At 40.6% G+C, this 14,637-nt stretch overlaps 1 protein-coding gene across 1 annotated transcript; it reads right to left on the bottom strand.

Annotated features, from left to right (window-relative positions):
* Window positions 1-8,132: 8,132 nt before the first annotated feature.
* On the bottom strand, window positions 8,133-14,234 carry SULT1C4 (sulfotransferase family 1C member 4). Its single transcript, XM_009991295.2, has 7 exons — window positions 14,069-14,234; window positions 12,500-12,637; window positions 11,109-11,206; window positions 10,662-10,788; window positions 9,327-9,421; window positions 8,409-8,589; window positions 8,133-8,245 (listed from the first exon to the last, which is right to left on the bottom strand). The coding sequence occupies exons 1-7, from the start codon at window positions 14,223-14,225 to the stop codon at window positions 8,133-8,135; spliced, it is 909 nt and encodes a 302-aa protein (XP_009989597.2). The 5' UTR covers window positions 14,226-14,234.
* Window positions 14,235-14,637: the final 403 nt, after the last annotated feature.

The following is a 14,637-nucleotide window of genomic DNA, read 5'->3' as shown; positions in this document are numbered from 1 at the left end:
GGCGGGCCGGGCACGGCGGGCTGCGGTCTGGCGCGCTGCGGTCCGGCGCTGCCCGACGCCGTGCCCGCTGTGCCCGCGCGCCGCGGCGGCTAAACCGGCCTGAAAGGCGGCGTAAGGCGGGGGATGCGGGTAGAGCTGCCGGCCGCACGCGTTCCGGTTAATAACAGCGGCAGAGGGGAAGGGGCGATGCTGCAGCGCGACAGCACCCCGCCGTTCCCTGTTCCTGAAGGGCTCCTGAGGGGTTCGCGCTGCTGCAAAGGCACTTTGCCGTGCGGGGAGCCTGTTCGAGGCACGTCTGTCACCGCAAGGAGAGTGGGAGGGGAACAGCGGTGTGCTCAGGCAGGTGCTTGAGGATTTGGGATCCCGTTTTTAATACAGCGATGCAAGCACAGAGTGATTAATTATTAAACGTTGGATGTGAAGGACTGTACCAGAGCAAATGGCAGAAGCCAGGTATTGGGGCTTGTAGTTCTGTTTTTTTTTTAAGAGCCGTTTTTATGGCCATTTGGGTAGGTGTTTGAGAGGAGCAATATGTACCGTAAAGTGCACGCGTTTTTTATTGTAATCATGCATGCACTTTGATAATGCCTGAATTATTTTTGACATTTCCTGGTAAGTAATCGATTTTTAATGAGAAGTTGCCTGGGATAAACAATTTAGGCATATTATTCTATTTAGAGTTCACTGAGTAAATACTGAATATCAATGAATACATTATGGTGGCATGAGAGAATAACTATTATTTTAATGAAAAAGAGGGAGTCATGATAGTCAAAATGCTGCTCTTGGAAGAATAATTTGCATTTTTCCAAGTATGCTTATTGTCATTCTTCTTTTAAAATTCAAATGACAAATAGTGACGAAAGGCAGAAAGGTTCTTCACATATACCTCAGAAATTATTTCCTTGTCTTTTTTTTCCCCCTAATGCATTCACTGTACATTATTTATTGTATGTTATAATCTATGCAGGTACGCAACCGCAGCAGGAAATATGGTTCCATGCTCTCACAGAGGTTGCTGGCAAGGAGCAGATCTCCCTAACCAAACCACGAGAAGCTGATTTTCCATCACTTCTATCACTATACTTCTTAGAAGCCTCATAGGACACTAAACAGATTAAAGCTTTCTTTCCCCATCCACTTTGAGAGACTCTGATCTGTGTACCTACACCTGTGCTGCTGTGGTCAAACATGGAGGTTTCACAGAACTTCAGGAAGCGCCTTCCTAGAACCATCCTGTGGCAAGAGCTTTTGACCCTAAACTATGCCATACTGCACTGCTTTGTCCTTCTAGGTCAGCCTCCGATTAAAGTTGAACATCTAGGGAGAACACAATAGGAAAGCTTACCTTTTCTTTTGGAAAACCCCAGAGAAAACAATGTTTCATGTAAATTTGTTCCGTCTATCCTCAGAACATACATATTATGATCCAACTCTTGGATCATCTTGTGACTTTTCTATGAGGAAATTGGTTTTGGAGATCGTCCAAGGCAGACACAAAGAGTTTTCAGATGTGTTTGTACTCAAGACAAAGCCGGAGTGAACTACTGGCTCACTCGTCACAGCCTTTCCGGAACTAACTGATTCTGGCTAGGGAGCACCCAGCCCCGCCCCTATAGCTCCCTGCTCCTGTGAGGTACGTATTTGACAGACAGGCCAATTCTGCCCTCCCACCCACCTCCATTTTGTGCAACAATGGAGATTGCCTTGACAGTTTGTCATTCATTCTGGTCCTGAATTACAACAGCAATTGCAAAGCATCCTGGTTAGGCAGTGGTAGAAGAATTAAAAATTTTCTAGAACAACTAGAAGAAAAGAGATTGAGGATTTTGACTGTTGATTGTTTCACTTTGTTACAATAAAGTACAAGTTGCTTCATATTTTGTGGGAAAAAATGTTGATTCGTACCTGCAATAGTCTTCCATAATTTTCTTAAACAGTTTATGAGTTGTATGTCTCACCAATCCAGAAGGAGCCAGTAAGTTGATATATATTACACGGAGCTAATTTCAGACAAGATAAGTGAGGAAAAACAAGAATAATTTATATGCTACGTATATTCTATAATTTTATTATCTTTGTAAAAGATAATTAGTTCATCTTTTTAAATAGCATTGTTTATGTAAAACAAGATTGCCAAGACGTTTATGAGATGTGTTGGGACAGAGCATAACAAACTTTAAGTCCTACTTTCGTTGAGAAGCCAAGTGCCACAGGGCTGTCATTAGCCCTTACATCAAGACAGGATACAAATGCTTGTTCACTATCATTGGAATTATTAGACCTGCAGCGATTTTTTCTGAAGAGCACAGAATGAGAAAATTACTGTAATTTCACAACTGCGGAATGTGTTTCCAGCATACAAGAGCTGATGCTTTGAATACTTGCCACTGTAGAATCTGCCTTTCCAACAGGTTCTGAAGATTACAAACTCTTTTGCTTGTGAACCATGCCAGGCCAGTCAGCATTCTTGCTTTGAGCTGCTTTTGTGGCTTTTCTACATGCAAAATTAGTATAAAGGAAGGCAGGGTATGCATTTACAGTGTGTTAACTATTCTTCTTTGGCTACTTGTTCTCCATCCCCTGTGCAAATGATCCGTAAAGTCTTTGGCTGACTATTGCCATTTTGGTGGGTTGGATTCGAGTTCAGTAGGTTCCTACTGGAATGGAATGGTAAAGGCTACAGGTACAGGTGAAAAGTTAAGAAAGTGTACAAGGGGAGGCTAATTTGAATGTTTATATGAGTAAATAAAACGCAAGGGCAGTACTGTCCTTTGTATTTATCTCAATACTACTTTGAGCTTGAAGGATTTGGTTAGGTATTAAAAAAAGGAATTGTGTACCTAGTCCTCAATTCTGGTCTTAAATTGCAATAGCAAGCTGAAAGGTAAGAAGTTTAGTGTTCTATTACTATCTGCAAAGCCCACCAAGCCTGTTGAAAGATTAGCGTGAAAATGAAACAAGGAAATTACACATTTTGTTTGAGCACTTAGGGTTGGGTCTGGCTGTAGAAGACTGTTCCATTGTTAACAGAACATAAAAGCCTTTTTAACTGCACACAGAGATAGCAGCAAATATAGATCAGTGAGGGTTATCAGTACAATAACAAGTTACTGGGAATCAAGAGGCCTAATTTTAACAGTCAAAAAAAAAAATAGTTACCTTCATTTTTAGGTATCTAACCTAAGACTCTACCTATCTTCTGTACCAAAGCAGGACCCCGTGTGGCTTGCGTTTGATGTAATCCCTCTGTCTTCATGGTCATGGTAGGTGGCTATAATTCAACCGTGAGCCTTCACACAGTCCTAAAGGCAGTCTGAGCTCATACTGCTGATAAGTACCGACTGCCCTTGCAGCAGGCAATGCCGAAGCCTGTCTGCAAAATAATCCCTGAGTAATTTGCCTCTTCAACATTAACCATGGGATACTGCTGCAGGACAACATTCCTGATCCACCTACACAGTGCCCAAGTCTGTGCTTAGTCTGGAGGACAGGCAGAGCCTTGTTATCCAGCCTAAGCCCATGGCTTTGGGTCTGGCAGCACAGTTTGGTTGCGTCCTATGAGGATGAAGGGCTTAACTTTCTCTCACAATGTGCCTCTAGGCTCACCTACAACCTACAGTGAGACAGGACTTGCACCACTCGTCGAGGACCTGAGGGAAATGGAAGATGCAGTCCAGGCTTCAAATATAATGTTAATGCACCTCTGGAAAATACCAGAATTAATAATTCACCTTGTTGTAAAGATAAGGCTCTTTGTGAACATGTTGACATAAATCATTATAAAAAACATATCATGTATATATTATAGGGTAGGATATCCATGTCCTATACAGATAGGACAAATTAAATAAAAACTATTTCCTGTCTGTGGTCTGTTTCCTAACTGGAGAAACGGTGGCTTTCAATCCAAGCACGAAGCAGATCACCTACAGTAAAATTAGTAGAGAGGAAAGCAGTGTCCCTCTGCCTTTGAATGCTAGCGGAGAAGATACAACAGCTCCCTTCTCTCTCTTTCTTTGATGTTTTTGAAGCTTGGTGCTTCTTCCGTTTTGTTTTGTACATGATTGCATTCCATGTGAAAGTAAAATGGCTGCCCTAGCGGCTAACAACAGTCCAGCTAAAGGACCATTGTGACTACCCTAGAATTAGTACAGCAGTTCCTGTTAAAAAGTCTGCATCAAAGCAGGAAGTCCTTCCCATGGGAGAATTTGTTTTGGTAGTTGTCAATGCAGAGCTACAAAACAGACAAATCTAAACAGTTAATGTGTATTAAGCAACACTGATTTTCAAACCTTCGTTAGAGACGAATAACAAAGTTTCTCAGCTATCAAAACTCTGGAGGTACACTTTCTTGTAAAAGAAGAGGCAAGCAGCATTGAAGAAGTTGCTGTGGGATTGCATTAGCTAAACTGACACAAGTCCTTTTTAAACTGACATAGAAGAAGTTGCACCTGTGCAAGAAGGCGAGTAAAATCATGCATCTAGGTAACTGGATTAAAATAAAGCGTAGGTGTATATTCAGGACATATGTCTAGTAAAGCTTCATATGGAGTTCTATCACCGTAGTAAACAGCATCACTTGTTGGCACCAGAAGCTTGACAATAGTTTAAATTGATTTGAAATAATTTAGCTGAACGTCTACAATCTCCTTCTGCAGGTGCTCATTGATTTAGTGTCTTATGTAAAAGTAAATTAAACCTCTTACCAACTTATGTCAGTATTAGTGAACAACCTCTGTACACAAACACATCGTTTAAAGCTCTTTATGTAACAACTGACAAACCTAAAGGTACACAAGTTAAAGGCGCTCTAGATGTAGACACCTTCCAGTCAGCTGCCCAGAAGCATCTGCTTATCTCTATTTATTGACGTACTGTCGTAATAGGCGCCAAAGCGTGACAGTCTCCAGGCCCATTGGGGGATGCGAACAGCCTAATAACCCCTTTCCCAAACTTTCCTGGTGACTACAGATCCAGTCATTGTCATGGGTAACAATTCATTGTTCCCTGTAGTTTTACACCTGTATAATTAGTAACATTTCGCAAATTATGACTGAATCCACAGGTTGATCTCTCTCAGCTGTGGTGGCTTGAGAAGGCATAAAAAGTAGAAGCATCCCACTTTTCTATCCCCCTGTCAGATACATTTTGTCATAAAGGTTAACATTTCTGCCTTTGAATATATATGAATAATATCAATAGGGTACGAAAAGTCAGGTTTTATGTAACCACATGTCCAGAGTTTGTTTCCTCCCCTTTTTTTTTTTTTCTAGGACTGCACTCTGACCTGTGTTACTTTTTATCTGTTTTTCAGAGCAACTGAATTGCAGCTGAGTGAGGAGTTGCCAGAGGAAGTGAGAGCAAAGGTGATTTTCCCAACGTGATACCAGCCCCTTATTATACGGTGCCTCTATCCTTGCAGAGGCAGTGAAACTGCCTTTCAGACCAGGCTTCAGACACCATCAGCATTTTGCACTTCTGCTAGATTCAGAGATTTCAAAGGAGGAACAAATAGGTCATCTGAGTGACCTTTTGTGCAGCGCTGCTCATAAAATGTCACCAAGCTACTGAGTTGAGCATGTTTTCTGTTTACTAATGGCTCTTATGACACTGAATGAGGATTGGATTGACAAACTGAGCTGACTCGTGGTTTCATGCAGTGAGCCAAGAGGATGGAAGTATATCAGAGACCAGGCAACGCCTTTTCCTCATACTGGCAATAGTAAGATAGCAAACCAAGTTAATTATAAACAAAAGCCAAACAAGTAGCAGAAAGCTCCTCAGGCTGATATTTAGCCTTGCTGCAATGAACAGCAGCACCTCTGCCAGATAATTTTTTTCCTCAGGTAGTCAGTTCGCTGAGACTTTGTTTGTAGGCAGGAATCTCTGTTGAGCTAAAGCTCTTCAAATGCCTAAGATTGCATGAGCGTAGCAAACGCGTGTGTCGTGGGTTAGGCTGAACCCCCTCACACAGCCGGTCACTCCCCCACCCCCACCCCCAGGAATGAGGGAGAGAATTAAAGGATAAATGGGAAACCCGTGGGTTGAGATAAGAACAATTTAATACAGATGATTTAATACACAGTGTAGATGCTCACCACCCCCTCGTATACAAAGCCCGTCTCGTCCCGAAGCTGCAATTCCGGACGAACACAAGGCCCCGAAATAGAGAGGGGCAGAGAGAGAGAGAGAGTACTCGGAGAGTGGGAGTACTGGGAGAGAGAGAAAAAGAAAGAAAAACAATAGAGCAAAAGCGCAGCAAGCACAAAAGAGCAAAAGCGGCGAAAGAGCCAAAGAGCAAAAGCGGCGAAAGAGCCAAAGCGCAAAAGCCCTTCTTTCCGGCTGACCCTCACTTTTATACTGGGCATGATGCTGCATGATATGGAATACTAATTGGCCAGTTTGGCCCTCAATCTTAAGTTCCACCACAAATCACAAGGGGAATCGTGTCCCCCTTCTCCCAGCTATGCTCCCCCCTTATCCCGCCGTGTTTCTGCACTCTGGCACACTGAAAAGTCCTTGGAGTCTCAAACAGCAACTTGCTATCAGCATTCTTCTCAGAGTGAGTCTCTGAGTAAAACCAAAACACGGAGCTCTTCTAGCTGTTAAAAAGAAGAGCTAACTGTCCCAGCTAAAACTAGGACAGTGTGTTTCTAGTTCCAGTGTTTCCTGCATTTTTTGGGGGAAACTCGATGGGCCAGGAACTGACGGTATAATTTCTACATTTATCAAGAAGCCTTTTGTTTGTTTCCAAGCTTGATGCAAGATATTGCTGCCCTTTAGAGAACTGCATTCATTTTAGATATTTGGACTAAAACAGTAGCCTGAAATGGACTGTGCGTGTTGCTGCTGCTCTTATTACTCCTTGGAACTCTTCACAGGCCAGGGAGAAATTACCCACAGCAAACATTTTCTGTGCTAAACTAGACTAAACTAGACTAAATCAGACTAAGACAGTATTTTCCTCCAGCTGCTGTAGTCTATCTTGTTTTCCCTCCGACATTCAGAATGCAAACCCAGTTAAGCAGGAGCTCTTTGGGGCCTTTTTTCTGTGCCAAGCTCAATGGTGGCACTTTACAACCAGAAGTGGTTTGGTAACAGTTGTCTATGATTAAATGGGCTACAAATTGCTTTACTGGATTTCCCACAAGCCCAAAGCATGGCTATAGTCCTGTTACTAATGCTAAAGCAGAACTGGTCTTTATTTGATAAAATCAACCACACCCTATAGCAACTAAGAGCCCTCAATGGGATGTTTGAATGTTTGGTTAACAAGAGAAGAGTGAAGAAAAGGAGGAGGTAATAACATGACCATGTCATCTGATGAACACTTTTACAATGGTGGAGAAGAGAGAGACGGTATATGCAGCACTGACTCTTGAGCTGGTTCATACCAACTTTCAGAATTCTCTAAACATTAACAGAAAATTATGCTATCCAATTCAAAAGGCAACAGTGAGAAAAGCTTCTTCTCTTGATGCAGTAGGGACTGCTGCCTCCACAGCTGGACTGTATATAAATACCTCTATGTAGTCCTTTAGCAAGTTCTATCAAAGGAAGTGATGAGTGTTCAGTGGTTTAGGAAAGGCTGCTTTCATCTCAACAGCATTTATGATGTCCAGCTTAAAACAAGAGAAATAGAAAATGGTTCTACTTTGCACGCTTCTGTTGCTCTGTTTATACTTGACCACCCTTAAACTTGTTTATTGTTATTGATTAATGTTTGTACAACACGTGAATAACGTATAATGCCCACACCTGTTGCACTCTTTTAACATCTTTTTTTCCTATTGGTTCCTAATTTCTGTTAGAGGTAGATTTGAGAATGCCAGCAAGATCAACTGCAGTTTTAAAAAGACAAGAACTCAAATAATGTCTGAAATATTTTTGTAAATGCTGAAAGTTACTGTAGGAGGGATGAATGAAAAGTATTTAGTGGGATTATTTTCTTCATGGAGACCAACCTAAACTTCTATGTAATTTGAGCACTGTCATGATAATGAAAAATCAGTGGTGCGTGAAAGAGAGATATTGAAATCTTAAGGACACAGGCGTTTTGTGAAGGAAAAGCAAAATATATAAACCAGAAAAGGCTGAAGATCATAGAGAATAATTCCCATTGCTAATGATCACAATTCCATGCGAAAAACAAGAGAGGTATCTGCCATTTTCTTCTTATAATCTCCATTAAATTTCTTGTTCTGTGCCACAGTGAAATAATTCTTCCAGTCCCCGACAACCCCTAAGAAACAGCAAAGTGAAAAAAGAAAAAAGATTAATTTTCCAGTATTTCCTGAAGCCCATGAGCCATGACTCACTAGGTACTTACAAGTACTTCAAGGCTTATTTCAAAACAGAATGACAACCAGGAAGACAGAGTTGATGCCAATAGCAAACCTCAGTACCTTTTCTCATGAATGGGGAAACGGAGTGATCCATTATTCCCTGAAACTCCGTAGTGTAGTTTGCCATGGGATTTTCCTTCATCATCTCAAATGAGGTGTTATGGAGTATGCAGTTTAGAACCTCTGAATTCATGTCCTTCTCCAGGAACTTCAGAATCTTCTGAATTTCTTGCTTTGGATTCTGCAGAGAGAATAACATGGCATAACTCCAGTTCTGGAGTCCCCAACATAAGAAGGACATGGACCAGTTGGAGAGGGTCCAGAGGAGGGCCACGAAGATGATAAGAGGGCTGGAGCACCTTTCCTATGAGGACAGGCTGAAAGAGTTGGGGCTGTTCAGCCTGGAGAAGAGGAGGCTCCGGGGTGACCTTATAGCGGTCTTCCAGTACCTCAAGGGGGCCTACAAGAAAGATGGGGAGAGGCTGTTCAGGAGGGCCAGTTGTGATAGGACAAGGGGTAATGGTTTTAAAATAGAGGGAGGTAGATTCAGGCTGGATATTAGGAAAAAATTTTTTACCATGAGAGTTGTAGAACACTGGAACAGGTTGCCCAGAGAGGTGGTGGATGCTCCATCCCTGGAGACGTTCAAGGCCCGGTTGGATGAGGCCCTGAGCAACCTGATCTAGTTGGAGATATCCCTGTTCCTTGCAGGGGGGTTGGACTAGATGACCTTTGAAGGTCCCTTCCAGCCCTAACGATTCTATGATTCTATGATTCTATGATAAGATACAGAGCCAGGAAAAACAAAGAAATCAAACATAGTGTTAAAGTTACAATTGTTATCAGGGTGAGACAATCAGGTCGTCTGAAGATTTACTGATACAGCCTAGTATTATGATAGAAAACTGTTGGTCGTAGGTAGTATCTACCGGACTTCCAGATTTCAGAGCTCTATTAAACATACATTCGGCCTTTTACCTCCTTCATATCTTCATAGAAGAGGTAGAGAATACGGTGCTTATCTTTTGCCTTCCACCATCCTTTTACATGGTCATACCAGGAACCCCACAGCACTGAAAAAGGAGTAACATCATCATAAATAAATGCCCAAACCGTCTCTAGGTATCTGTAGTACTTGTGTTTCCCTCATAACTAGTGTCTGGGCATTTCCCAGCTGGTTTTGAAGCACTGTGGCCACGTCTGCTGTGCTCTGTGTTTATCACAGCATTCGTGCTTTTAATCCCTCAGGCGTATAGATACTCAGAACAGGATTCAAGTGTAACTGTAGAGGGTAACTAATGCAGATGCTTACTTCCGAACAAAAAAGTCCATCACATTCGTTGGAGAGAAACAGACATTTCCAGAGTGATTTATCTGATCAGCTGTACAAGACTGGTCTTAATTGGCCCTGCTTTAAGCAGAGGTTTGAACCAGATGGAGACCGAAAGTCCATTCCAACGTGCATTATGTTGTGATTCTAACCACTTGAAACATTTGGTATGTTATCAGAAGTGCCTGCTTCTCTCCAGCAAGTATCGAGATGACTACCTTGGACAGAGGTAGCTATGTTCTAGATGTTTGCACTGGGACAGATGTCTCCCAAGCCTAGCTAGTCAAATACAAAACACAAGGTCTCCTGTAGACATGAGACTCTCATGCTGGCCCAGACAGTGGTGTTTCTAGGCCTACGTGATGGCAAAAATATTAAGGACCTGTGGAAGTTTTACTGACTGAAATTGCAGACTGCCATCTTGGTTTTCTTTCTTGGATATGAGCACCCCTTTTAGAAAGGGAAGAATCAGCTTCTGGAATTGCCTGTCTTAGGTAGACAGCTGGGTTTCTTGAGATGCCTGATTTTTATATAGATGAATTTAGGTGAAAAGACTCCCTTAATTTAAATTCACACTGCACATTTCTACACAAAATTAAACCTTAGTTTCTTATATATCAGGCTAGAGTAAAACCAATTAAACCACTATTCCTTCACCGCTGGCTTCCAGGCAGGTTTCTTTTAACCTCAGAGAGAAGAGATTGAGCCTGAAAATTGTCACATATGTTTCTGAATGATAACAGAATAAAGAGTAACTTTTTATTTTTATTTTTTAAAATGGGAATGTAAAGATGGAATTAATCCTTTAGGTACTAATAAAAACCCATGAATGAAGATAAATTACTACTGAAACACCTACAGTAGATGTCCTTCCATAAAGTGTCAGCACTAGATTTCAAACCATAGCTGAAATAAATAAATCAATGATGTCATGCCGTTTTTAAATGAACAAAATCTTTTATACAATGATTGCAGTTCATTACCTTTTCCAGTCATGAATTTCTCCATGAACTCCTCCCATGTTCCTGGGTCAGGCAGTGCTTTATTCATTCTGTGGAAATGGTAGGATGACACTAGATTGTCTTTTGCATTTCTTGCCATATAGATTATCTGCATTTATATGAAGAGAGAGAGGGAAAAATTAACTTACGCATGTTTATATAGATATTGAGCATCTCCTGAGGTTTTCTCTTGGAGCCTGATGACAGAGGCTTAAGAGATTTTGCTTTTAAGCTGCCATTTTCTGGAAGCCAACACAGGTAACAGTCATGACTTCTTTAATTTCACACAGGCTTTGCATATTAAAGGGAAAATATTTGGGGAGACTTTTAGGTTTCACTGGATAGGATACTGGAAACCATATTCAGTCCTGGTTTATGTCACTTTCTTTGCAGGTGAAGTAGAATTGAGTGCTACCTCTTCAGCCTTACCTTACAGTTTTGTTCCCAAAAGCAGGGAGGCACCAGCTGCACAGGGAGATGTGTTTTTATTGTTCTTGGAGAAGGCATAGCTTCAGCTAACTCCAGGCCTGTAGAATGTTTCATTATGAGATGTTACTTGTTCTCTAGATTGCACTAGTACCTCTTCACCATTCTCACATGTGTGATTTTGAGTGTGACTTTTCAGCAGTTCACCTTGCAACAATCATTCGTCTCCAAAACACTGACATAGCAGTGTAACATACACAACATTGCATAAGCACCTTCAGTGTTTCTAGAGAAATTTTTACCCATGTATTCAAGGAGAAAAGGGGGAACATCTTCTTGCTTTATTGGGCCCATGTCTAACTTCTGCATTCTGAGGGGTAATGATGAATACTAGTTTATATTTACTCAAGCAGTGTTTTTCCTGCACAATATTTAGTGATGTTCTTTCATTTTGCAGGTAAGATATTTTTATTTCTTTCTAGGATATGAGAAGAACAGACTGGCTGGCTAGACTTTCTGGATAGCATGTAAAGAGAAATTAGGACAATGATGGACAGTGAATTTTGAGTAGCTATGGATATATGGGAATACTTGAGAATATCTGGTGATATGTGGAGATGTGTTCTCCCCTCCCCAGTTCCTTTTTAAACATCTATCATGACCTTAATAATTCTTTTTCCTATCATTGTCTATCATCCTCTGTCATCCTCTATCATTTTTTCGTCTCTCTCCATCAACACAGTCTAGCTTAAAAGAGAAAAAATTGCACTTCTGCAGCAAAGTTAGTCGAGCTTTTTAGCTTCAAATGTGAAGAGAGTCTGGCTTAAAGATTTGTATGGAACGGTAGCCCTTGCTGGGGGAAGACTCTTGTAGGAAACTATTTTGCGAAGCAGAGAGGCCTGCTGGTTGTCTGAATGCCCGAATGCCCCATAGCTTGTTTAGATGACTAGACCCTATAATTTAACAACAGTTACTCAAAACAGTCACAAACCCAGTGAAAACATTATCCACCTCTTGGGAATACATCCATGACATAGGTTTCTCTTCCATACAGCCCCTAATCAGAGAATGGTATTCAATTGCCCCCATATTGCCATTTTTTGCATATCTGCTGCTGTTTTAGGTACTGTACAGTATCACACATGGCTTTCAGATGCCACTCCAAAACAGCATGGTCTTCAGTAGTGCCTGAGTCACATCTGCCAGCCTTGCATCGGCTTGAGTAGTTGTTTATGTTAAAGTGACTGAACTGATTCCTAATACCCAATATAGTTCATAGTTCAGGGGAGACATGAGTGGGACCTTTCCCAGGAAACCTGTGGCATTGGCACTGAGTGCTTGTTTTGTTTTGTTTTGTTTTGTCTAAAATACAAACCTATTTGTACAATATTTACCTGAGTAACTCACTGCTGAATACTCTTGCATAGACCACTCAAGGAAAGGATGACGTCTGTAAGTAGTGGCGTGTCTACACTTCTCAACATCTCCATTTTGTTGAATCATGTCCACTATCTCCTGTGTCCATGTGGTACCTGAAAGTGTCAGTGTTTAAAGGCTTCCCTCAGGGATAGGCAGGAGTCTCTTCTGCTAGGGAATTAAAAGTCAGAAAGATGGACTCCATACTAAAGAAGGAAGGAACAGCACTGAAGATGGTGGATAAACTGGAAAGAGAGGAAAATGGAGGAAAAATGCATAATTAGAAATACAAAGGTAATTCCCAGAGCACAGTTTCAGGGATTTCATTTTAGACAGGCTGCTTCTTGCCAACAGAATTAGCCTCCACCCCTATGCCAGTAATGAAAAAAGCTCTGGGATAAACCCCCTATTATTTGGAGATTGTATTATTTGCAGAGAGGAACGAAATTCCCTACTCTCGGTTTTCATACCTCACACTGTATGAGTTACAGTATTGTGTTTCTGGTGCCTCTTTTCCCTCATAGCCATGATCACTAGGTTAACCACACCTCCTCCGAGATACTGTGGCAGGTTGGCTAGAGAACAGGCTAAGGGACAACTTGGAAAGCAATGTGAGCAGGAAACAGCCCTTCTTAAGATGTTTGGATTGTGCCTTTCTGGCAGATACAACATAATGTCAAATGGACTTGACTTTATTTCTTTTCAGTTCAATGGCTGAGATGTTTTAATCCAGGCTGGATAAAATAACGTGGTTTTGCTTACAGTATACAGGAAATAAACAAAAGCTTTCAGTTTTTTTTTTTTTTTTTTTTTTTTTATGAAAAAAAACCCTCAAAAATTCTTGCTAAATCAAGTCATTATTTTTTTATGATCATCAAATTTTCCCAAATCTGTTCCTGAATCTCCTAAACTGTACATATTTTTGTTCATTCAGGGTTAATATTGATGCTTATTATTCATTGTTTTCCTGAGTAGTAAGTATAAAAGGTCTGATCAAGAGGAGAAATAGTAATAAGGTAAGTGGACAATCACTGAATAAAATACCAGATAGCTAATATTAATGGTGGGTATTTTATTTTATTGGCTGAAATGATTAATTGAATTTGGTTATTTCCTTAAAATAATTAACCCATTTCCAGGAATTAGTATTGGTTTACACACCAAGTCTTCTCCAAATATATAATACAATCCATAGTTGTTCAGCCACTTTTTATTTTTTCTTAGTAATTATGACTTTTTACTAGGCTAAATCATTACCTATTGGTAGAAAACTTCTATTGTTACGATTAATATATATGTATATAATCTAAATCAAAGGAAACATTAAGTATAGATAATTAGACTTCGAAAATTTGAACTTCAATAATAATAGATGGTTGTTACTTCTGCCAAAGAAGTCAGAAGTTACTAGTCACAGCTGACAGATCTTCATGTCTTTAAAATGTGTCTGGTTGAAAAATATCAGTCATGATAGAAAAACGTAATTTTCAATTCCAGCAATAAGCAGTATCCCAAACTTTTCTATTCTGTTTCCTACCCACACTAACCTGCTTTTGCATAGGTTGCGATGAGCAGATCGTCAGGTCTGGCTTTGAACTTCCACACTTGGTTCCACATGCTGCATATTGGTTTTGTGAAGAGAATACCTTCTACTTCACCTACCTCAGCTCGGGGCACTGTCTGTTTCAGACTCAAATTTTCCATTTTATCCAGAGCTATCAAGCACTGCATGAAGAAAGAAAGGCTTGGAATAAACATGGTTGCTCTGAAGAAAAATATAAAATTACTCATCCATTCTTGAGGTCTCTTTTATTGACTGAATTCTTTGTCCTCTGATTTCTTTGGCTATGATTCGGCCTATCTGGATCCATATATAGGCTCCTTAAAGCTGGATCTAGTTTTCAGAAATGCTTAGTATATTGCTGGTGGTGGTTCTCAGCATCTGTAAAAATCACACTGTTTACTCAGATGCAAAAAGAGAAAAAAAAGCCATTATTCCCATCTTTAAACATTTGACCAAACATATTTATGTAAAATTCTGACTGTAAGTACGTTGCCTTTGAAAGGCAAGAAAAAGGAATCAGATATGCGATCCAAAAGAAGGCAGAGCATAACA

This window comes from Tauraco erythrolophus, chromosome 1 (assembly GCF_009769465.1).
Source record: "Tauraco erythrolophus isolate bTauEry1 chromosome 1, bTauEry1.pri, whole genome shotgun sequence".
In the NCBI taxonomy this organism is placed as follows: domain Eukaryota; kingdom Metazoa; phylum Chordata; class Aves; order Musophagiformes; family Musophagidae; genus Tauraco; species Tauraco erythrolophus.
Note: the sequence above shows the minus strand (reverse complement) of the source record. Positions and strands in the feature narration are given on the sequence as shown.

What these genes read in the sequence shown, in the direction of transcription:
- SULT1C4 (XM_009991295.2), bottom strand. Translation starts at nt 14,225, where the DNA reads ATGGAAAATTTGAGTCTGAAACAGACAGTGCCCCGAGCTGAGGTAGGT. An exon ending in TTTGGGAACAAAACTGTAAG is followed by an intron (nt 10,789 to 11,108) that starts GTAAGGCTGAAG and finishes ATATAAATGCAG; the next exon opens with ATAATCTATATGGCAAGAAA. An exon ending in TCTATGAAGATATGAAGGAG is followed by an intron (nt 8,590 to 9,326) that starts GTAAAAGGCCGA and finishes TTCTCTCTGCAG; the next exon opens with AATCCAAAGCAAGAAATTCA.